Source organism: Danio aesculapii, chromosome 9, assembly GCF_903798145.1.
Source record: "Danio aesculapii chromosome 9, fDanAes4.1, whole genome shotgun sequence".
Taxonomy (NCBI): domain Eukaryota; kingdom Metazoa; phylum Chordata; class Actinopteri; order Cypriniformes; family Danionidae; genus Danio; species Danio aesculapii.
In genome coordinates, this window is record NC_079443.1 from 25228980 (window position 1) to 25254926 (window position 25947).

At 37.3% G+C, this 25947-nt stretch overlaps 1 protein-coding gene across 1 annotated transcript; it reads right to left on the bottom strand.

The window, feature by feature from the left end:
* Positions 1–4: 4 nt before the first annotated feature.
* Positions 5–21930, bottom strand: LOC130234654 (collagen alpha-3(VI) chain-like; the record flags this gene model as incomplete). Its single annotated transcript, XM_056464895.1, has 16 exons — positions 21644–21930; positions 17869–17977; positions 14787–15380; positions 13335–13928; positions 12511–13122; positions 10464–11069; positions 8694–9275; positions 6329–6928; positions 5612–6202; positions 4874–5458; positions 4174–4764; positions 3459–4040; positions 2564–3163; positions 1737–2336; positions 956–1552; positions 5–546 (listed from the first exon to the last, which is right to left on the bottom strand). Coding segments are annotated over exons 2-16 (8358 nt in total), but the record flags the coding sequence as incomplete, so codon positions are not given.
* Between the last annotated feature and the right edge of the window lie 4017 nt (positions 21931–25947).

The following is a 25947-nucleotide window of genomic DNA, read 5'->3' on the forward strand; positions in this document are numbered from 1 at the left end:
GTGAAAGCTGCTGTTGGACACTGGGAAGGTCAGTGAAGTCACTCACTGAGAGTGCGTAGCTAGGCTCTTGGGAGATCCTCTGGAGCTCCTGGCTGTCTGAGGTCCTTGACCCTATCGCAAAGATAAGCACTCCCAGCTCCTTTAGGGATGAGGCTGGTATGTCAGCATTATCAAATGACCTTGCGCCACTCAGCAGTATCAGCAACTGAGGCACACCTTCTGCACGTCTGCTCCCAGAGGAGGCAGTGAAGACATTGTCTCTCAAGTACTGCAGAGCTGCCCCCGTGTTGAGAGGTCTCCCTCCTTTGTGCCTCAGACCCCTGACCATGTTAAGAACGTCCTCCTTTCTTGAGTAGGTGTTCAGATAGAAATGAGCCTCTGGATCTCTGCTGTATTGGACCACAGAGACACGGTCTCTGTTCTCAGACACGTTCAGTCTTTCCACCATCCTTTCAACAAAGTCTCTCATTGCAGAGAAAGAGCTCCTCGTGCCATCTGAACCGTCCAGCAGGAACACTACATCCCTCCTAGCCATCCTTCGCTCAGCTATGGGTAATGAAATGGAGCACAAAGTCATGTGAGCACTCGTCATCCCTAATTGGGTGTACAGCAGGCGTTTTGTGCCCTCTAGTCTGCAGCTACAACAAAGGTAACAACTTCCCCATAATTTCAGCTATTTTGCGGCCAGTCTGATGGTCAAATGCTATTACCGTCTTCTAAAGTAAACTTAAATTTTGGTCAGGGTAAACCTGCCCTAATGTAATGATGCCGATCTGTCAAAATAGGACCTACACTGGAAGGAGATATTCAGCGAAAACTATGCCTAAAGTAAACAAGCTAATGTACAAACACTTTAGCACAGGCAAACACCGCTAAGAGTTCCAACCCATGGCTTGCTAGGCTAATTCTCCATGCCTGTTGTGCTAACATAAACCGTGTGCAGATTCTGTCTTACCTGCAACAGTAGGTGTCATTGGCCTAACTTGAACAAGCACATTGTTGAGGGAGCTGTAAAACTGCTGCTGGACACCGGGAAGGTCAGAGAAATCATTGAGGGATTGTGCATAGGCAGGGTCATTGGTAATTCTCTGGACCTCTCTGCTTGAATTTCTGGTGCCGATACCCAAGATCAAGACCCCGCTTTCTTTCAGGGCAGAGGCAGGTGTATCTATGTTGTCGTTTGAGCGTCCTCCAGTGAGGAGGATAAGAACCTGAGGCACACCCTCTTTTTTCCTACTCCCGGCAGAGGCAGTGAAGACACTGTCCCGCACGTACTGGAGAGCTGCCCCCGTGTTGAGGGGTCTCCCTCCTTTATGCCTCAGACCTCTGACTGTGTTCAAGATGTCTGCTTTTGCTGTGTAGGTATTCAGGTAGAAATTGACCTCAGCATCTCTACTGTACTGTACCACAGAAATGCGATCTCTGTTTGGCTCTACGTTGAATTGCTCTACTAATGTCTGCACAAATTCACGGATGGCTGGGAAAGTATTCCTAGTGCCATCTGAGCCGTCCAGCAGAAACACTACATCCTTTCTGGGAATGGTGTCATCAGCTAGTAAAAGAGGACAGCGTCATTAACAGTAAGAAATTTTAAAACATCTTTAGAATGTCACATCACCACCTCATTGACAATGTAAGCTGTGGGTAATGGTTTCGCTGCACACAATTAATTGTTGCAGTGAACAACGAGGCGCAGGCGTTGAGCCAGCTCTCGTGAAGTTCTATCATGCACATACCAGTGAGAGTTGGGGAAGTTGGAGTGTCGGACGTTGCAACCGTCTGCACAGAGGCCAACAGCTGCTCCTGGACATTTGGAAGCTCACTGAAGTCAGCCACGGACAGAGCATAATTGGCTTCGTGCGATATTCTCTGCAGTTCTCGGCTATCAGAGCCCCTCGATCCTATTCCCAAGGTCAAGACACCGAGCTCTTTTAGAGAGGATGCTGCTGCATCAACGCTGTCAAATGACCTTCCCCCGCTCAGCAGGATTAGTATCTGTGGCACACCCTCCAGCCGTCTGCTGCCGGAAGAAGCAGTAAAGACATTGTCTCTGACGTACTGGAGAGCTGCCCCCGTGTAGAGGGGTCGGCCTCCTTTGTGCCTCAGACCTCTGACCGTGTTCAAGATGTCTGCTTTTGCTGTGTAGGTATTCAGGTAGAAATGGACCTCAGCGTCTCTACTGTACTGCACAACAGAAACGCGGTCTCTGTTTGCCCCTATGTTGAATTTCTCCACTACTCTTTGCACAAAGTCCCGCATAGCTGGGAAAGAACTCCTAGTGCCATCTGAACCGTCCAGCAGAAACACTACATCTTTTCTGGGTGTGCTGTATTCAGCTAAGAGGGAGGGAAAGACAGCATCATTAGCAAAATAGTTATGACGATAAAGTATCTAAGCCTTACGAATGCCATATCAGTTCATCAGCTCATTAACTGTCTAAGCTGTGGGTAATGGTTCTACTGCAATCTCTTTCTCTATCTTTCGTTCAAATAAATAAAATAAGTAGGAACATCAAGAGGAAAGGCAAGACAGAGCGTATTTTAAAGTTCTGCTTTGCACATACCGGTAACAGTCGGTGAAGTTGGAGTGACGGGAATTGAAGTAACCTGTACAGAGGCAAGCAGCTGCTCTTGGACATTTGGTAGCTCACTGAAATCAGACACGGACAGAGCATAATCGGGTTCATATGATATTCTCTGCAGTTCTCTGCTATCAGAGCCTCTGGATCCTATTCCAAAAGTCAAGATGCCAAGCTCTTTCAGAGAGGAGGCTGCTGCATCGACACTGTCAAATGACCTTCCCCCGCTAAGCAAAACCAGTATCTGCGGCACACCCTCCAGTCGCCTGCTGCCAGAGGAAGCAGTAAAGACATTGTCTCTGACGTACTGGAGAGCTGCCCCCGTGTAAAGGGGTCTGCCTCCTTTGTGCCTCAGACCCCTGACACCATCAAGAATTTCTTCCTTTGTCGTGTATGTGTTTAGATAGAAATTGGCCTCCGCTTCTCTGCTGTATTGGACAACAGAAATGCGATCTCTGTTCTCGGCAACCTCCAATTTCTCCACCATTCTTTGCACAAAGTCTTTCATTGCTGGGAATCCATTCCTAGTTCCATCCGATCCATCCAGAAGGAACACAAAATCTCTCCTAAGTCCAACTACCTCAGCTATGAAACACATTTTGAGGAGTGAAATTGTCAAAAACAATACATTATTTTCCACAGTTTTGACATGAAAAACGCAATAAAAATGTTGCATTGAAAAGTTGGTCATTTTTATTTATGTAACAAGTTTACAATGTCTAGTTTACTACTTGTTCGTTGATTGAAAACAAATGTTTATTTTCTATAATTGATTATATGAAATAACAAAATGTTAACTTTAAATTTTAACAATAATACTTTTTCTTTTTTTAATATAAATGTTAGCCTAATTGTAATGCAAAATTTCTGCAACACTTACCGATTTGTTCTTTTTTGATGTAATTCATATTGTGTTTCAGTGCTTCATGTAGCTCTGCCTGGATTTTTGGTAATTCACTGAAGTCATTCAATGAAAGCACATTGTTTTCAGAAAAAATTTTATGTAACTCATTAGAGTCTGAGTACTGTACTCCAATTCCATATATTAATATACCACTTTGTTTGAGAGCAAAGGCTGCTTCAGAGACATTGTCCCTTGATTTTCCACCAGTAAGCAGAATTAATATTTGAGGGATTCCTTCTTTTTGCCTGCTTCCAGAGGCACTTATAAAAATATTTTCTTTGACATATCGAAGTGCAGATCCAATGTTTAGGGGTCTTCCACCTCTATGACTAAGCACTTTTACTGCATTTAATACATCTTCTTTTCTTAAGAATGAATTTAGATAAAAATTTGTGACAGCAACATTGCTATATTGAATTAATGCGATTCTGTCTTTATCAATTCCCACATTAAGAATTGAAATAAAATTGTATAGAAAATCACGTATTTCTGGAAATCCTCTTCTTATATTGTCTGAGCCATCCACAAGAAAAGCAATATCCCTTTTAAATCCTGTACCTAGGATTACAATAATTATAGGATTAGACAGACACAGCTTTAAATTATTTATTTAGATTTTCTTTTTGCTTAGTATTTTTATTAATCATTAAATCTTGATAAAGTTTTATCATGCATTATTGTTTATTCTTACCATCAACTTGGGATTCTCCTTTTTTTCTTACTCCTGTAAGCTTTGCCAAAAGGATTTGACGGACATTTCTAAAGTCATGAAAATCAGAAACAGCCATGGCATAATCTGTCTGAGTAGAAATGGCTTCCATTTCAATTAGATCTTCCAGCTTTGACCCGATGGCAAAAATTTTAACTCCCATACTTTTTAGTTCATTAGCTGGACCGCGAGGAGAGTCTTGGGATCTGCCACCAGCCACAAGCACAAGATTTTGACTAACAGTGCCTATTTCATGACTTCCAACTCTAGGGGTAAAAATTTTATCTCTAACAAATTGTAGTGCCTGACCAATGTATTGTGGTCGTCCCCCTTTTGGTTTGAGGTTGCGTACAGCATTTGCCACCTCAAAAGTTGATAAGTGTGTACTAAGATTAAAGCTTGTTGCTGCCGTATTACTGAACTGCACAACAGCAATTTGATCTTTTTCTTGGCCAACATCAAATGTCTCTACCAAACTGACCACAAATTCTTGTATAGCTGTGAATCTATCACTAGCATCATCAGATCCATCAATAAGAAAAACAATATTTCTTCTTACATCCAGAACCTGGCCTAAAATAAATAAAAGTGAAAATGTTTTTACAACAATCCTAAAGAAGCCAACATGTTCAGGAAACATGAATAAAAACATTCAGTAAACATCAGTTATCAAAGTTCTTACCCTCAGGAGTTGGATTTATCTCAGGAATTTCATCACCACTCAAAACAGAGACAACACTTTGGGCAATGCTGTTGATGGAGTTGAAGTCAGGAACAGAAAAGGCATAAGCTGGTGTTACAGACATTGTCTGTAACTCAAGTGTATCAGCATTTTTTGTACCAATTGTAAAGACTTTTATGTTGTTTTCTCTTAAATCCTGTGAAATTATTCTAACATCATCTGCAGATCTACCACCACTAAATAAATACAGAATTTGGGGTACACGCTGATGGCGTCTGCTTCCAGAGGATGGAGTAAATATGTTTTCTTTAATGAACCGCATGGCAGCTCCAGTGTTTAGTGGCCTTCCACTTTTGTGCCTCAAAGAGCGTATGGAATTTAGTACCTCCTTTTTGGTTGAATATGAGCTGAGATAAAAATTAGCTGTGGGATCCCGACTATATTGTACAACTGCCACCCTATCGAGATCTTCCTCCACATTTAGACTTTCAACAACCATGTGAATAAAACGGCGAATTGCCTCAAAACCAATTTTCGAATCATCAGAACCATCAATCAGAAATGCCACATCCCTTTTGACAGATTCTGCAATAAAGAAATCAGAAAATACCTGCCATTGTAGAACACTTTAAAAACACATTCTACACTTTTAGATAATGCATTTTGCCTAATCTAATCATGTTAGAAATCATGCTAGTGTGCACACATACAATAGAAAATGAAAGAATTTTGCCTTACCAGAAACCTGAGTAATCACTTTTGGTAGGTGTTGGTAAGATACTTCTTTTATTAATGCTAAAATATTCTCCTGAAGGTCACGAATGTTCCCAAAGTCAGAAATGGAAAAGTAGTTTTGTTGATGAGATAATGCTAGTAACTCAAGTGTATCAGCATTTTTAGTACCAATACTTAAAGAAATGACACCAATGTCTTTCAAAGCTTTGATTGGACCACGTATGTCATCATTAGATCTTCCAGAGCTCAGCACAATTAGAATTTGTGGCACACCCTCCAAATGTCTACTCCCTGCAGCTGCAGTAAACAAGTTGTCCTTGATATACTGTAATGCTGCCCCGGTGTGACGCAGCCTTCCTCCTTTATGGATTAGGCGTTTCACATGACTTATAACATCATTTAATGTTGAATGTGCATTTAATTGAAAATCAAAAACTGTGTCATCACTGTACTGGACCACTGAAATACGATCTTTACTTGGTGCCACATTCAGTTTCTCAACCAGAGCCTGAACAAAGTTTTTCACTTCTGAGAAACTTCCCTTTGTGTCATCAGAGGCATCAATTAAAAAAACAACATCTCTCTTTCCAGCATCTGTTGCAGATACATATAGAAATATATACAATCATGTAACTAACCCAAAACACCATTAAATCAATCATATGCAAAAGTAAATAAATATACAATCCTCATAATCGTAATGTTAATAACACTCCTTACCTGTTGTAGATGATGGAAGCCTCCTGGGCTGACGGGGAACTCTTTTAACGTATGATAAAAGATTCTGCTCAATAGTTTGAAGGGCATCAAATTGAGGAACAATAAGGGTATTAGCAGGAGTATATGAGATTTCCTGGAGCTGAATGACATCTGCATTTTGATTGCCAATACTAAATGGTACAATTTGTTCCCGTTTCAAAGCAGCAGCTGGAGTTCTAACATCATCCTGAGACCTTCCACCGGTCACAAGCACAGCAATCTGAGGAACCCCTTCCAGGAGTCTGCTCCCAGAAGGGGCCACGAATAGGTTGTTTTTTGCATATTCAAGGGCTCTTCCTGTGTTGAGGAGATTTCCTCCCTGGTGCTGCAGACTCTCAACTGAATTGAGAACTTCTTGTTTTGTGGCATGTGTGTTCAAGTAAAAATGGACCTGTGGCTCTCTGCTGTATTGGACTACAGACACTCTGTCTCTGCTTGGCCCAATATTAAGTTTGTCCACCACTCTTTGAACAAAATGACACATTTGTTTAAATGCATCCCTGGTGTCATCAGAACCATCCAGGATAAAGACAATGTCTCTTTGAGATGCATCCAATTCAACTAGGGTGAAAATTAAATGGCTTAATTAAAATGACATCACCAGCAAGCTACATATGGTATAGCACATGTAACACACTGTTACTTTTCAATAGTATTTACTAGGGATGGGACGGTTCATAAATATATATATATTTATATATATATATATATATATATATATATATATATATATATATATATATATATATATATATAGAACAGTTGGTTCTCTTATCATGGTTCAGTAAGCAAGTGTATTGTTTGGTTCATGTGTTTTTTGTTTTGTTTTAGTATCTGACTGGAATTTGTGATCCCGCTCTATGGATACCTGCTGACTGCAGTGCTCTCTCTCTCTCTCTCTCTCTCTCTCTCTCTCTCTCTCTCTCTCTCTCTCTCTCTCTCTTTCTCTCTCTCTCTCTCCCCCCCCCCCCCCCCCTCTCTCTCTCTCTCTCTCTCCTTCTTAGCCACTCACTCAGCACAGATGCATTTCAGACCCTTGAAGCAGTTAGTTGATGTGTTACTATTGTCACTACCCACTTCAGCCTATTCCGTCTCATCATGGATTAACTTTTTTTGATTTATACAGAGCTTACAACCTCTCTTTCGCAGTTAATGCTGCTACAGTAACTCACATGTTCCAGGTTATACCAGTTTAGGAATTCCAGCACACGATATGGCAGAAACTCAATACTAGCATTTGTGCTCATCTATCTCTCAGCCCACAAATGCAAATGCTTTTTTTTTATTATTCAACATGTTCTTTTACTTTAACATAACTGTGGAATGCATTTAACATAATGTCAGCATACCCATATTTAACAGTGAGCCAAAGTCTAAAGTGAAAGCACATAATATTGGACTTTATTGGAAAAAATGACAGCAGCCAAAATTAACATGCTATAATTACCATAAATCGACAACAAAATACTTTGTTAAAACTCTAACACTGTATTAAAATACATGGCCCATGCAGCCATACGTACTTCAGACTACATAATTAGCAATCTCCAGAAATGTATATAAGGCTATGTTTTCAGAATGAGCCTATGTTGATTTTTTCAAATATTGTATAAAAGATATAAGGCTATGTATTTAATGCTGATGTATGATATTTTTAAATGATATATGTGTTGCAATAGGGGATATCGTTTACTGAATCATACTGAAAACTGTGACCACAAAACTTTGTTATCAAACTGAACCTAAAGTTTTCTGAACCGTCCCACCTCTGTCATAAACAATAAAAATTCAAATCTGAACAATGAATGTAGACAGATTTACAATCCATGAGCCCCTATATATGTTGCTATGTGTGTGTTTTTTACTTTAAAAAAAAATAAATGTTTGAAACATCTAATATTCAATATTTGAGTTTCTGATTAATTACTAGTGTAATTAACCAGCTAGTTAAGAAATAAGGAAGAACAAGGATGAAATGCCAACAATGATTGAAAAATCATTGGCTCAGACCAGAGCTTATACTGAAAGAAATCTCCACAAGTAGTAAGAATCTTCCATGGTTAAGATAACCAGTGGAACAACAAATTTCAGTGATTGACAAAGCAAAAGATAAATAGTGAATATTTAGGTGCAAAGACCATTAACTGCCATTCGTTAACTGAGATGTTAAAAAGGTTGAATCAATCAATAAATGGCATCATTATTAAAACAGGCAGTTAAGTGAAAGAATGAGATTTTAATGAAGTTTAATTCCAAACAATCGAATGCTGAAAGTCAAAAGAAAAAGCTTGAATGTAAAGAAAAATGCAAGTGTGGTTATTCTTACCAATAATAGTAGGGGGTTCAATCCCCATTTTGGATTTGATAAAGGAGAGGATGTCCGGCTGAATATGTAAAAGTTCACCAGAGACTGGAAGATTAAAAATGAATCTAGGTGAAAATGCTATGGTCTGGAGCTCTGACTCTAAAGCATTCTTTATTCCAATGGCAATGGACAACACGCCAACATTTTTGAGATCTTCAGCAGGACCTGCCACCTGATCAATGGACCGTCCACCAGTCATAACAATCAAAACCTGAGGGACTCCTAGATAATGCCTACTTCCAGAAGCAGTAGTAAAAACATGGTCCCTGACATACTGTAGAGCTGCCCCAGTGTTTATGGTTCTTCCACCTTTTGCTGTAAGGCCATTAATGGCATAAAGTACAGCTTTCTTACTATTGTAAGTGTTAAGTAAGAAGTGAATCAAAGAGTCTTCACTGTACTGTACTACAGCAACTCGAACAATGTCCTGGTCAATGTCAAGATCCAAAGCCATTCTCCGAATAAACTCACGGATGGCAAGAAGATTATTTCTTGAATCATCTGAGCCATCAAGGAGAAAAACTATATCCCGTTTGTTAATTCCTGTATAAGGCAAGTGGCCAAGAAAAGAAAAATAAAGGATATTGGAATATATTTGACTCATTCAATATATAAATTGAATTGCAAAAGAATTGACAGAACATCAGCTGTTTCAATATGCAGGCAAATCAAGGAGCATCAGTGACATCGACCCCTCAAAACAATTTTGTGGGTCAGGAGGTGAAGAGCATTGAATAAGAAAATGCTCTTCCAAATGAAAATAGTTCAAAATAGTCCAGCGGAATGAACATCTTTGTATGCAAAAGATGCCAACTAAAGACATGGAAGCCATGCAAAAACACTGAAGAAGAAAGAAAAAAAATCGTAATTTTAACCAACATCATTCTATAATTAGCAGTTTCTATAAAGGATTTAATACAAATTTAAAATAGGTAATTCAGCAGGCACTCTTATCCATATTAACAATCTTTAAAAGGAACTAAAATTTAACCAAAAAATTGTTATCGTTTGCTTTAAGTGTAAGGTATTACTGTCTGAATTCAGAACTTCCATTTTATTAATTTATCCAGATCTTTTGCGGGTATGCTTTAAGGTTCAATTTATTTCTGATTCTACTAAAAGAAGTTCAGCAAATCAATGATTTGAGACTGGAATGATACAGTATTCAGCTAATTTAAATCTGCATTTTCCACGCTAATGCTGACTGTCACAATTTTAAGATGTGTAAGAGCAATGGAAGCTCCTATTATTTCACAACTACTGTAGATGGTCTGTTAGTCAACAATATTAGCAATTGAGGAATTTCTTAAAAGTTATCTACCAGATGAAGAAGTGAAATCCTGCTGCCTCACAAACTGGAGGGCTGCAACTGTGCTAGATATTTGTTCACCTTTGTGTTACATGACCTTTACGGCATTTAGAACCTCTCTCTTTGTTGAGTAATTTTCCAATAATACTCATCCACTGAGTTGTCACTGTACTGAACCACGTATTTTCTGTATTTATTCCCCTCAACCTTAATTTTCTCAACAACTTTTTGAAGAAAATCACACTGCATTAAATGCCCTTTTAGTAGAACTGGATCCATCCAAAAGGAACACAATTTCTTTTGCTACTTCTTCGGCATCAGCAAAAACAGCGCACCAGCAGTAAGAGAAACCGTATTCAGAAACACAGAAGAGCGTAGCATGAAGAAGACCACAGCAAAATAAAAAGCACAAGTTTTCTTACCTCTCTCTAGAAATTGCGTCAGGTCTTGATCTTGAAAGTTCACATAGTTCTTGAGCTTTTCCTGGACAGTGTTGAGCTGGCTGAATTCCTTCACATTGAAAGCAAATGATGGATTGTGAGAGATGGCCTCAATCTCTTTAGGATCTGCATTTTTCACTCCAACACCAAAAGGTACAACTCCCTCAGCCTTCAGGGCAACCGCAGGCTCTCTGACACTATCTCTTGATCTTCCACCAGTTAGAACGATCAAAAATTGGGGAACATTTTGTCCAGCTCGACCGCCATGTGCTTGTGACAGGATTGTGTTTTTCATGAAAGTCAAGGCAGCACCAGTATTCAGACCTCTGCCACCTACCAGAGTGAGCCCATTTACAGCTCTCAGCACCTCATCTTTGGTTTCGTAAGTGTCGAGGAAGAAGTTATGGCTTGGTCTATCACTATGCTGGACAACAGACACTCTTACTTTATTAATTCCTATGTCAAGAGGCTCAATCACTCTGGAAATGAAGTCACGGATATAGGGAAAGTCACCTCTGACATCATCAGAGCCATCGATCAAGAATGCAACATCCCTTTCTCCACCAGAGGGACCACGGGTTGGAATTTCTGTAAAAAAATCTAAATTAAAAATACGAATGAAAAACAGTCCAACTTTTGAACATCTAGGACAGAGAAGTGCCCTCACAGCATGTTTTTCCCATCTATTGTTACCAAAGGATACAAATAAATAATTCACTGGTATATTTGTTTCCTTTCGTTAACATCTGCAATAAAAGTAAGCAATAACTGTGACATTGGGTAATTCCCATTGCAGAGTTTATTATTATTATTATTATTATTATTATTATTATTATTATTATTACTATTATCAATATTATTATTATTTTATGTGTATTATCATGGCTGCACCGTGGCGCAGTGGGTCGCCTCACAGCAAGAAGGTCGCTGGTTTGAGCCTCGGCTGGATCAGTTGGTGTTTCTGTGTGGAGTTTGCATGTTCTCCCTGTGTTTGCGTGGGTTCCTCCGGGTGCTCTGCTTTTTCCCCACAAGTCCAAAGACATGTAGTATAGGTGAATTGGGTAGGGTAAATAGTCAGTAGTGTATGAGTGTGAATGAGTATGTATGGATGTTTCCCTGTGATGGGTTGCAGCTGGAAGGGCTTCTGCTGCGTAAAAACATATGCTGGATGATTTAGCAGTTCATTCCGCTGTGACGACTCCAGATTAATAAAGGGACAAAGCCGAAAAGAAAATTAATGAATGAATGAATGTATTATCATATACTCAATATATACATCTAAATTTCATTTATTCATTCATTCATTTTCTTTTCAACTTAGTCCCTTTATTAATTAGGAGTCGCCACAGCGGAATGAACCGCCAACTTATACAGCCTTTTACGCAGTGGATGCTCTTCCAATAACAACCCAGTCCTGGGAAACACCCATACACTCTTGCATTCACACACACATACACTACAGTCAATTTAGCTTATTCAGTTCACCTATTGCGTATGTCTTTGTACTTGTGGGGGAAACCGGAGCATCTGGAGGAAACCCACGCCAACACGGGGAGAACATGCAAACTCCACACAGAAATGCCAACTTACCCAGCCAGGGCTCGAACCAGCGACCTACTTGCTGTGAGGTGATTGTGCTACCCACTGCGCCATCATGCTGCCCCCATCTAAATTTATTAACTGAAAATGTAACAAAACTTCTGTGTGTTTTTTTTCCAGTTCTGCAAAAAACTAATCTTATAGAAATTATGCTTAGATGTTTCTCCTAAATTTTTTTTTTTTCTTTCATGAAACTATATTAGAAACTATAAGCAACTAAATGTTCTTAGTTCATTATTTGTGGTGACCACTATTAGGAAAAAAAAGATATTTTTAGGCTGCTGATGTTTCATAATAATCACCACGTTAAAAAGTACACTAATACACTAATTATAAGGGTGAAGGGATAATTCTGTTCTTTTTAAATTAATAATTATGATTTTGAATGCAGTTTTGGAAATGTATTTCATAAGAAGGTGCTTCAGCTCACCTGGTATGTTATCAGTCTCCCCAACAAAAGTGATGAGCGGTGTCATCATTTCTTTAACAACACTCGACAAGTCAGCAAAATTTCTTCTGTAATACGCCAAAGAGTCAATAAAAGCAATAGTTCTCAGAAAAGTCTCTTCCACTTGGCCAGCTCCAACAGCAAATGTCAAAACACCTTCTATAGCCACTTGGTCTGCAATCCTTTTGACACCATCTTGAGATGGGCCTCCTGTTATTAGCACCAGTACCTGCTGGACCCCTTCTCTTTTACGAGACCCAGATGAGGGTTGGAAGTGGTTATCTAGAGCATATTTCAGGGCTGCACCAGTGTTCAGTGCACTTCCTCCCATCAAACTTAACCGTGCAATGGCAGAAAGCACATTTTGTTTGGTGTTGTGAGAATTCAGATAAAATTCTGTACGCTGCCCCTCAGCAAACTGCATTAGTCCAATGCGCACCCTATCAGGTCGAACGTCTAGCTTGTTGACCACACCATTGATGAAGTCCATCACAAAACGCAGGTTATTTCCAACATAGTTAGATCCATCCACCATGAAGACAATGTCTCGGACAACTTTTTGTGTGTGGACTGTTGTAACCTCCACAATTGGTCCTAGAGGATTTGATATAACCAAAATAATCTCAGTTTGTGCTTTAGGTCAGAATCAATGGGCTAAAACAGTAAGTAAATAAAAATAAATAAATACATACAAACATGCATAACTAAATAGTTTTATTATATATACAGAATTTTATAGAGTAGTTTATGAGCAATATATTATCCTACAATTTGTTTATTTTTAAATAAATGTGCTTGTGACCTACCTGTTTCAGTTGGAGTCTCTGTCACAACAACACCAGACAATGTAGTGAGAGGGGAGATAATTTCTCTGAAGTTGCGTGACAACAACCTGAAGTCTCTATACATGAAAACCACACTGTCGTCAAAAGCTATTTCCTTGAGCTCTGCTTCCTGAGCAGCTTTGGAACCTGCAGCCAAAGTCAGAACACCCATTTGTCGAAGGGCTTCAGCTGGCTGTTGGACACTGTCTTTGGATTTTTTACTGGTCAAGAGCAATAAAAGCTGTGGCACTCCATCTTGAATGCGACTCCCCCTCTCAGCTCTGAACATGTTGGTCCTCACAAAATCCAGGGCTGCACCAATGTTGAGTTCAGCCGAAGGTTTGGGTTTAATTTTCCCAAGGGCAGAGATCAGAGACTCTTTTGAATTGAATGAGTTTAGATCAATCTCCATCTTTGGGATGGTGGAAAACATGGCCACTCCAATCTGTACCTGATCTGGGCCAATTGGTACGGTGTCAATAAACCTTTTGATGAATTCACGCACTGCATTGATTCCGATGCTACCCAAGCTACTGTCAATGAGAAAAATTACATCTCTCTGCCCAACAGCCAAAGCTAAAAGGAGGAAGAAAAAATAGTACTGATTAGTCATTGTGCAAATTCTAACCAAAATAGGACATACTGTATGGTTAGCAGTGTTGCCAGATGTTGCTGACTGTTTCCAGCCCAAAAGCTGTCGAAAAACTGAAAACCAAAAAGCGCCGCCCTACAAGATGGGTTGGGGGGATGTCGTGTCGGGAAGGGAGATCACAAGCATTTCTACACTGTTGTAAGCGTATGTATGCGAAGAACGGGGGCTATGGCATCTCTTTGGGGGATCAAAACTGGTGTATGAGGGCAGACTGGGGCTGGCGGGCACGCCGTTGCAAAACCGCCCAAATTTTCACTACCCGCCTATGTAATTTTTTACCCGCAAAAATAAATTCAAAACTACCCAATCTGGCAACACTGATGGTTAGCCCATTTATATTCATATATATATATATATATATATATATATATATATATATATATATATATATATATATATATATATATATATATATATATATATATACAGATATAGTGTGATAAAAATCACCTTTCCTTTACTTGCTATTAAGTGAAGATAGATAAATAATGTTAGAAAATAATATATATGGATTAGCATTCAGTGATTATTTGTTGCAAAACATGAATATAAATACCACTACAATTACCATAATTAAATTATATCCTGAAATTAAAAATACAAGACATGTTTTTGAGTGTAGTCCCTCTCCTCTTATAATGCTGACTAATTTTAGTTTAGTCTAAATATTGTATATTAAATAGAATATAATATGTTAACATGTCCTGACCGTGACAAAGCACTGCAATGATTTCCTTTTCTTCAGTTTCTCTATAGAATCCCCTCATACAGTAATTACATACCTTCTGTGAAATCTGTTTGAACCACAATGTTGCGCTGGGCGACCCCATTAATGTAAGGCAGTATCTGGTCACCAATGCTTGAGACTGTTCTGACATCAGGAGCCGACAGAACAAAGCTTTTGTCTGTAGCAATAGCTTCCAGTTGGGCAGAAGCAGAATCACCAGCAGCAATACCAAAGATGTACACACTGGCCTGTTTTAGGGCCCTTTCGCTCTGACTGACATCATCAGCGGACTCCCCAGCACTGATCACCACCAGTACCTGGGGGACCCCTTCCTCTGCCCTGCCTCCTGCGTCTTCGCCCAACAGACTGTCTGCCACCTCTTGCAATGCAGCCCCCAGATTTGCCTCCCCACCAGGGTATTTAAGCCCCCGGATAGCACTGAGGACACTCTGTCTGTTTTCATAGCTATTGAGATAGAACTTAATCTCAGGGTCAGCACCATAAAGCACAAGGGCTACACGAATTGCATCCCTGCCCACAGCAAGCCCCTCAATCACTTGGGCAGCCAAACCACTGATGAAGGGGAAGTTGGTAGCTCCAACGTTCTCTGATCCGTCAATTAAGAGTACAAGGTCAGCTGTCCCAGGGGCTTTGAAGAAGTGGAGAGAGGACAGAGAGACAAACAAAATATAATGCCAAAAGTGTGGGTTAAAAAACAGAAAGAAGGAGACAGGGGAAGGGTGCAAGCATAAAACATAATCATGGATAATTACAATCCATCATAAAAACACAACACAAACATATTATACTGCATGTCTGCTGAACCAAGGAAGATGCTTTCTTAATTTCATGCTCTAAAATAGTTTAGAATTATGTTGTGGGGTTTTACAGTACAGTGTGTTTAGGGTATCTGCATGTATAGTATGAAGTTTCTGTGTATGATCAACTGAAATCCTTCCATCTTCGTGTGTTCAGACAGACCATGCAGACTCTTGTTACAGTATTCAGTGATTACAGCACCAGTCATGACCCTTTTGTCTCATCTTTGGACCTTTAAAAAGTACTTTTGCTGTTACTTCATTAAATTTGCCTGGACTTCTAAAGACTTCACACAATTGCACTAAGTAATAACAACATTTCTATAGAAACAAATGGTTTAGCCAGACTATATCTAGTTTTGTCATATGATAATCTTTTGAGGTAATATTAGGATTAGGGAAGGTTGTGAACATTCAGCGGTACATTACAAATTGCTTAACGGCAAAATGTAAATGCACATGAAAAGCATACATTCTTTCATTTAAAAAATACGAGGTCTTTAATTTTTGAAAAACTGTTAAATATGCCCTTTAGCCTTTAGTTAAGTGAAAAACTCAAAGATGAGAACATTCAGGTTCATCACTGTTTTCATAGTGCAGAAATTTTCTTTACTGCTCTGGTTACACAGTGAAGACAGTCAGCACACAAACACATTAGAATCAGACATCAAGCTCCCAAGATATAAGCTGTACTGGTGGTTAGCCATCATCAGCTACTGATGATCTCTAAAGTCCCAGAAACAAACTGGTGACACCTTGTCAAAGAATTTAGGGATCAGTGAATTGTTTTTTCCGGACTCTCGAGAATTTAGTAGAAAAATGGATGGATAAATGAGTAAATGAATAATAGTAGAGGAAGAAGATGGATGTTGATGTTTCTGAAATTGTGTTATAAATATCATTATTATCTTATGTCTCTACATATAAGCACTACAAAAAGAGACAAGTCACAACATGCAGAAAATATGTCTGTGTGACAAACATATCATGTTAAAAGTCTGTGGAACGGTTAATCAGGTTATTTACGGGGGCTGGGGGTGGCATTTTGCATAAATTACCTATAGGCAGCTTTTACTGGATCTGCTTGTTCCCAATGATGACAGTAGCTTTTGAGACCCAGTTATCGGTTGGATCCTTTTGGATAATTTAACAGTTCTAAACAAAGTACACTCTTAAATAGTCTAGTATTATTTAATTCCCTGTAGCGCAATGGTCTTCAACTCAATTTCTGGAGGGCTTCAACTCTGCACAGTTTAGCTCCAACCACCTCCAACTCACACTTGCTTAATAGTCAGAGCTGCGGCCCTCCAGGAATCGAGTTTGAGACCTATGCTGTAGAGTATTAATTAACTCTATATACTCTATTCTATTTTGTAGATACTATTTTGGTAAAGATATTTCTTCTTACTGTCTTCAATAAACTGTTATACTTGTGACCAGCATTGAAGGAGTTCTATAATGATCATATGTTGAACAAATAGTGGTTAACTTAATAATAACTACACACTACGAATCATTTATTAAGCATTAGCAAATAGTTAGTTCATTATTTTGTAAGCATTAGCTCTACATTAATTGACATTGGTATGCAGTTTAAAACTACAGCCACACATGCTGTATTCTTGACAAGCACATGCAGAATGTGCATAATTTGTTAATAATTAATTTGTCATTACTAAATTAAGTATTTTATTTGCAAAGTAGTAAATATTTATTTATTTATTTATATATATATTTAAACATTATTTACAAAGTAGTTATTTAAGAGTAGATGGTGGTTTCTTAAGATCATTCAGAATGCATAAGTTAATGAATAATAAACCATTCAACTTAAAAAATTTGGATATCTTATTATGCAGGCATTAACTAATAGCCATTTGTATGTTAATAAATACTTTATTAACCCAATTTCATCCAGCTGTGTGACCTAATCTAAAGTGAGGACTATTTATGCTTTATAAATCCCTTATAAATGACTATTAAAAACCTAATGGCTATTTGTAGCTGTATTTATGAACTGCTTACTAACGTCTATTAATGTAGAATTAATTCTTAACAAATAATGAGTTACTTATTTGCTAATGCTTATTAATGATTTACAGTGTGTAGTTATTATAAAGTGTTAACAAACAGGGTAATAAAACAGAATGTTTACCAATAGAGCAAAGACAAAAATGAGAGTAATTTTAAGCACTCTGCTCAATCAACTTGTGCACTGTCTGTGGCACAGTAAAATAATTATGCTTCACCTAAACAGGAGGTTAAATGTTCAAGTACACATTTTAAGACCAAAAAAAAATGTAAATTAAATAAACTTACCATCTTGAGCTTCAAGTTTTGGGAATAGGCCAAAAGCCATTACACCCCAGAGGGCATACAGTAATAACTGGCTCTTCCTCATAGTCCACAAAAGCGTCAGAATAGACAGCTAGAGGGGGAAACAACAAAACTGTTTTTATGGAACAAAAAAAAAAGCATATAAACTTCAGGATCTTTTTTACTCTCACGCAGTGTCCTAAAGAGGCAGATTGACTGTTTCACAAGATCTTCTACAACTCTGTCATTACTTTGCAAAGATTGATAATGTTTTGCTATCAAATTATAGGTATCAAACGATCAATATTCTAAATATAGTCACTTATTGGGTTGTTTGTGTTCTCATCTTATCCCATAAAATATGACATAAACATTCTCTAAAATACCTTAGGACTGTTTGCGCTTACTTTTAGGAGGAGAGAAAAGGATTTGGCAGAACAGTACATTTATGTGACCTGTTTCCACTTTATGAGCCAAATCCACACAGCTGTCAGATTTCAGGATTTTTAAAAAGATTTCTTCCCACATCAGCTGTCCTCACTTGCCAATAAAAGCCACTGAGCAGTCCATAAGTGAAAAAATGAACACAAACAAATATGCAATAACATGTGGACAGATGGATGCCAGAACACAGAATGTCCTTTCCATGCTGAGCTCAAATTCACACTCTGAAAGGTCACAGTATGTCTTCATAACTATTAAACTGGAGGACTACAGGGAAATGACATGCTTAAAATCACATCAATCTCAGCTGCTAGACCTTAAGTCTACCTTAAGTCTATACTACTTGTACAAAGCCTTAAGTCATGGTACAAGTGAACTAGTTTTATGGTTTGTGGCCAAGTACCAATATGCTAATACACAAAAAGGCCACTATTACACAGTGCTCTAGAAAAAATAACAGATCATTTTATACTGTTGGTTCACTGAATTTTCCATTACAATGTATGTGCTTTTAAGTAGCAGCTAGTTATCTGCAGCTCTCACATGGCTGCCCACTGAAGCTAACCAGGGCTAGGTTGCTGTCGGAAGAGGTGTTAGTGAGGCCAGCAGGTGGCGCTCACCCTGTGGTCATTGTGGGTCACCCTCACCCTATGGTCTGTTACAAAAATGTAAAATGGTAATTCTGCATTTTATTTTTAAACTTCTGCTAACTACTGATGAATTTGAAAGACAAAAATGATAATTTCTATCAATTTCAGAAAATAGATCAACTGGTCTATATAAGTATGAGTATGAGTCCATTCTGGTGGATGACATATGACTTAAGCTTAGTGTCACGAATTAGAAGTAAAAAAAATAAATAAACAATGTAAACAAAATATAAAAAAACAATGATTTGTTTTTTAAAAATGGAGGGCAAAGATTTAAGTCATGAAGAGACCTTTAGAGGAGCTGTTTTTTGTTTGTTTGTTTGTTTGTTTGTTTGTTTGCTTGCTTGTTTGAGACTAGCATTTTGTTTATTTTTCTTCATGGCACTTTTGTGTTCAATTAAATGGCACATGCACAATGCATACTTCTGTCCAAGTGGTGGTGTTAAATGTGAAAACTATTTTAACAAAAGTGCATTGATTTGCTACAGAAAACTTTGCTTATTCATCCCCTGGAGCCATAAAATAACTAAATTTGGATTCTTGAGTTTCTCAGCAAATTAGTTAATTGATGGTCTAATTTTATTCTTTGTGTGAACTAATCATTTAACCTTAAACAATGATAGAGACTGTGGAATTGCCAATGGTAAGAGAAAAATTGGTGGATTTTGTGAAATTGTACTTAGTAAGAATTAAATACGTTTAGTAAGTATTTAACTTGAGAAAATTGCTGGAGAACCAAGCCCTAATTTCCTCGATAGGCTACAATTCAAAAGAGAGGAAAATGTTTATATAGACTTTGTGCCATTTTCTGTGAAATAACAGAAAAGTCCTCTAAATGATAATATTTATATACATTTTTAAGACACATTATCAGAAGTTTATAAAATTATTATATTTTTCTCTCAAAACACTTACCTATTAATTGCAATCCACTAATAATTTTAAGTGGAATTTATTGTTTTCTGCCACATTTAAAGCTATAATTATGAGACAATATGCATTTTAATAATTCTTAATATTAATTAAAACAATTGTGATGTAAATGCTAAAGTAAGGTGAATCCTATGAAAAAAATAATCGGAGAAAAAAAATGTAATCTTGGCTTGGCTAAGTTAAACAGTCCAGATATGTTAAATATTTAAATATCCTATTTAGAAAGCAAAGAATAAGTTTCAATTCAGATGTTAATTACACTTATCATGCAAGCTACTCTTTAAATACAGCATGTTTTTTTCTTCTTGGAGTTAATTTGTTGGAGAAAAGGAGGGAAAATGTATTTATTTAATGCCAGCACAGCTGGATAGCCACGCGAATTATAAAAATTTAAAAATCTGTCAACTTCACATTGAATTGCTCTAGTTATTTCAAATTTGCAATTGCAGGATATTGCTGAAAATTACTGTCATGCAGATAATGCATGAAGAAATAATGAAAAAAACATTAACTACAGTTTAGAATCATAAAAAAAAGTCACTTCACTCTGCAACAATATTTGTCAGACAACTTTCAAATCATTGAAATCTCTTTCTATGGTTTGACTTGCCAGCAACATTTTGCTGCCTCATTCATTAATGGTTTTTAAGGTTTCAATGACCAAGGAACAGTAATGAGATGAGAAACATATGTTTGAATCAAAACCAATTTCTGTCTTCTTGAACACAGATTGAAAAAAATGCCAAACGCATATCACAGCATCTCCACATTGTCCCCTAGTGGTTGAAGTGTAAAAAACTGCTACTCCTTATAAGTCTTCTCTCAAATCTTACATAGCAGAGAACATCGGAGGAAGGAAAAACTGTGCAAAAACTGTACCTTTAGCTTGTTACTAGAGAAATACAATCAAAGTTACACAGAGTATACCTCCCCATACCATGTGTATACTAGTACTGAATGATTCTGTGTGTTTGAGGTGATAATTCTGCTTGAACACTATGCCTACTGTATAGGCATGCACATGTTAATTGGAAATGCAATGGATCTATGTTTTCTAGTATTTTGAAGGGTCCACATCTGGTTCTGCTTGGCTTAAGTTTAATGCCTCAGCTTTAACTCTCCCAACATTCTTTGTCCATCTGGCAGAGACAGTGGAAAAAGTTTCTCACATCACTCTGTCTTTATACAGTGCTGGACAGAAGGTGGTTTTGAAAAGTACCCACAGTGAAATGTGCTTCCTGACTTGTTCTGCCTCTTGCTTCTGTTTAAACAAGGTTATAATCAGTGTTATCTTGATCAAACCAAAAACAACACAACTCAACCAGCCTTTTATAAGGACAATTCAGCAAAATACGCTTCTAAAAAGTATGCATTCTTCACATAAAAAGGACAAGGTAACCAAAGAAGATTATGTGCAGCCAAATCACCATCACTTGCTGTAACAGCAGTCTCAGAAACATTTCTACCGAATTTCTCAGTCTTAACTCATTTTTACAGCACATAGCCCCTCCTCATGTTTTCTATTATCAGAGCACGCTTGCACTCTTCTGCTTTGCCTCTTCCTGCGGTGCAAGAAATTTCCCTTTTTCCCAAAGCACTGGAATTTACAGTACTAATTCTAAGCATTTAAACTATAATTAAGAAGTAAAACCTCCTACACATTATGTGCATTGGATAAGCAATACAAAACCAAAAGCATACACCACACAACAGCAAACTGAATTTTAGCACTTTTACAAAAACATAATTACCTCTGGAATATAGAATTCAGAGCGACGTATTCCGCTCTTTCTGTGGGATATTCAATCGTCTGCAAAAAGACAACTGTTAGGTCATTATCTTCCAGGTATTTTCCTTCTGTGAGTTGTTCTGGATGTGTCAGGCAGAGGCAATGCTGATTAGCTCTTCTGTGACTCTGGTCTGTGTGCTCTCCAGAGAAGAAGTGCCACTCACTCCTGCCCGGGACAGAACACACAACTCAGAGAATCCTGGAGAAAAGCCACCCAAATTTTTCCACGCCTCTGCTTGCTTCTTTTTTCAGAGAGAAGGAAAAAGCATAAAGAGAAGGAAAAAGAGAGTGAGAGAGTCATAAACGAGAAACAGACCCAATGCCGTATTTGGTGTGTGTTCCTTATTTGGTATGTGATGTAACAAACCAAAGCAAATTTTTTTTCTTTCATCTTACACTCCTCCATCTCAACTTGTATCCTTGGCGAGGATTGAATAATCACAAACATGCCATATGAGTTTTCTTGCATGTCTATGTGGAATATAAAAAGTTGTGTAGTATCAAGCTAAGTAACTTTGGAAAATTGGACTTTGGGATTTAATTTTTTTTTTCTAATTTTGAACAATAATGATAACACTTTATATTGATGCCCCACTTTAGACACCCCGCTGAAGTAACTTCACAACTTCATCTAGCAGTCAGAGTAATGGTTTTATTATTACTATTTACAATAAAATAGTTTTTTTTAATTGGTAATCTCTGTTCATAGCTAATACAACCTGTATATAATGTTCATAGTACATCCATCTGTAAATATCACCATAGTTTTTCTATAACTGCACTTTATAACTTATATCTATATCCTGCACTTGCTGCTATTGCACTGCTGGTTAGCCCGAAACTGCATTTCATTGCCTTGTACTTGTACAATTTATTTATTTGTTTATTTTCCCGAACAGACATCCTACACACTATACGTATCTCTAAAAGTATTTCAATTTGCTATTTTAACAGTCTGCTGATACTGTACTAGTTGTTATACTTTCCTATGGTTGACATACTTGTAAATTTACTTATAATCAGGAGGCATTACCAAATGTTAACCAAATGTTTGGGAAAATAAAACTCAATGTAAACCAGTTACAGTTGCATCAGGTTCAATATTACCAGTCTAGAATCATAAAACATATTTACATGATGAATAAATATGCTTTAATATTTTGTGATACACAGGAAAAGTGAAAACTGTATAACACAAGTTCAGTGAGATAAGCGGAAAAGTGGATAGTTGATCATTCTCAGACAAATATCACACTTTGATGTGTTAAAAAGCAATGCAATTACTGAAAAGTACAAGAATACTCATAAAATTTAGGCCAGATGACTAAATTTTTGGTTAAATAATACTGTATTTCAGTGTTGGATCAACCAGTCTCTCTGTACTTTGAATTTTGTTAGAACTCTACAGATTTATCATGAGCCTTTAATTTAGCTCTGCTGTGGGCAGTTTTAACCTGACAATGTGAAAATGAATAAATTAAATGTACATGACCTACATCAAGGGCGTGGGTTTGCCCTTGACATTGGTGGGGACGGGTGAATCAAACAACCCCCAGCCCCCACAACCCCACAACTGCTATTAAAATATATTATTAATTAATACTCTCGTCATACAATTTATTAAGTTAAATGAAATAATCAGGCCTGTAGCCAAGGGGGGGTTGTGTGGTTAAAAAGACCAAAAGTTGCATTATTATTATTATTATTATTATTATTATTATTATTATTATTATTATTATGTTTGAAATGTTCTTATTACTCAAATGGCATAATTCTGACTGGGGAAAGTTGAATGTACCGGCCAGTTTGTTATTTGCCTATAAGCTTCAGTTTTAATTTGAAACAAGTTTTAACAGATTTCTAAAAAAATGTAATGATATATGATAAAAAATTTATCTTTTAAAATTAAGTATCTTTTCATATTTCTTTATTGTACATTTTTATTATTTTTCATTCATTCAATAATTCATTTATTCATTTTCTTTTCGGCTTAGTCCCTTTATTCATCAGGGGTCGCCACAGTGGAATGAACCACCAACTTATTCAGCATATGTTTTACGCAGCGGATGCCCTTCCAGCTGCAACCCATCACTGGGAAACAACCATACACTACACATTCACACACATACACTACGGACAATTTAGCCTTCCCAATTCACCTGTACTGCATGTTTTTGGACTTGTGGGGAAAACAAGAGCACCCGGAGGAAACCCACACCAGCACAGGGAGAACATGCAAACTCCACACAGAAATGCCAACTGACCCAGACGAGGCTCGAACCAGCGACCTGACAAAACGTGCTACCCGCTGCGCCACCGCGCAGCCCACTTATATTATTATTTTTATAAAACTAATATAAAACTTACAGTTTAAATGCACATTTGTAAATAAACACTTAACATAGTGAAATAGTATGGTAAGCAATTTGACAAAATGGTAGGAAATATTTTTTACATATCAAAAAGTCTGGTTATGATAACCATTCGACAAGATAATCCAGCAAAAAATAGTTCTTAAAATGTCCCTAAAGTGCAATATTTATAGCTCATCATTAAATAGAAAATCAAACGAATAACTGCAAAAAGGTTTATTTTATTTATTTATTTATTTATTTATTTATTTATTTATTTATTTATTTATTTATACAGGGACAATGTACAACATGACATGTTGTGCCAGAGTTAGCTATAAAGCTAATTTACATCTGCAGTCCCTGGGCAGGAAGTTGTAACAAATTTAACAGTAAAAAATAATACAATATACACTTACAGTACAATACATACAATACGTCATTGTCAATAAAATCAAATCAGTGGCTGCATATCTGATTTTGTTTAAGCCAAATTTTAAGAACAATTTTAAACTGATTAAAAGTGGTACTCTCTCTGATATGCACTGGTATTTTATTCCATCTTTCTGCTGCTTTAACTGAAAAAACTGATTGTCCAAAAGCAGTTCTCCTAAGCTTAACCAAACAATCACCTCTAACCGATGACCTAGTCTGTCTTATATTGTCCTTGCCGACAATCACACATTGTTTAAGGGGTGGTGGTGCAAGATCATTAAATATTTTATACATTAAAAAACATCAGCATAAAATAAGAAACTGTCGAATGTTAGTAATTTATGTTGTGCAATACAGTTACAATGATGATAGCTCCTTGGCTTTTTAGCTAAAATTTTTACAGTTTGTTTATATATAACATACAATGGTTTTAATGTTGTAATGTTCGTGTGGGACCAGCTTGTAGCACAATAAGATAAGTGAGGGAAAATCATTGTATTCATAAAAAGTTTAGCAGCAGTTTAGTTTTTAGGAAAACAAATAATCACCTCGTTTAATAAGCTGGCTACTGATCTGATAGTGTGATATCATGTTAAAAGAATGTTTATTAACTAATAAAGAGAGAGTTTAATAAAGACTTCCATTTAGTTTAGCTACAGTGCAAATGATAGTCATTTATCAGTATTAATAAATATGGAGGCTGTAGTTTTTCTGACAAATTGTTTTAACCAAAATTGGACATGCTACTCTGAGATATTAGGAGAACTGGCAGGGATCATATACTTGTACATGTAGCTGGTTATTCTGCAGTTAGTTTTCATGGAATAATATTCACAGACTATAAGTTTCTTATAATATTATACTGTGCGTTAAAGCGTAAAAAAATTGAGTAAATCCAAGGAATCATTTTTTCACCCAATTTTTTTCAGTGTGTTACTTCTGAATGCAGCAACAGCCTCTCACACGACAGCAGGAAGGTCACAGCCAATCACAATGTTCATATGTGTTTGGGGAGCGGTGCGATTCGAGGAGAGATGAGATTTAACCCTTTCTGCATGTCCATGTTAATATTGACAGCACGATTTTTTTAAGTGAATAAATTATTGGTGGGGACATTTCAATAGTAGGTGGATATTGGTGGGGACGCATTCCCTCCATTCATGCTAAATCTATGCCCCTGACCTACATAGAGTGACAATAGATCAAACTCACTACAGTTTGACAAATACTACTTTTGAGTTTTTTAGGCGAGAAATACTTGTTTAAATTGCAACTATACAGTTTATTTATAAGGATAGTGCCTATTTTTAATACTCATAATTTCGGAGATTCAGAGCGCCGGCGGCAATCAGCCTGTCATATTGAGCAGAGCAAAGACAGTTGACATACCGCCAAAAGATGGTGACAGAGACCACATAATAAATCTTTAAGTTAGAAAAACAGCATTTTCTCTCATTTTCTCATATTATCAATGGTGGGA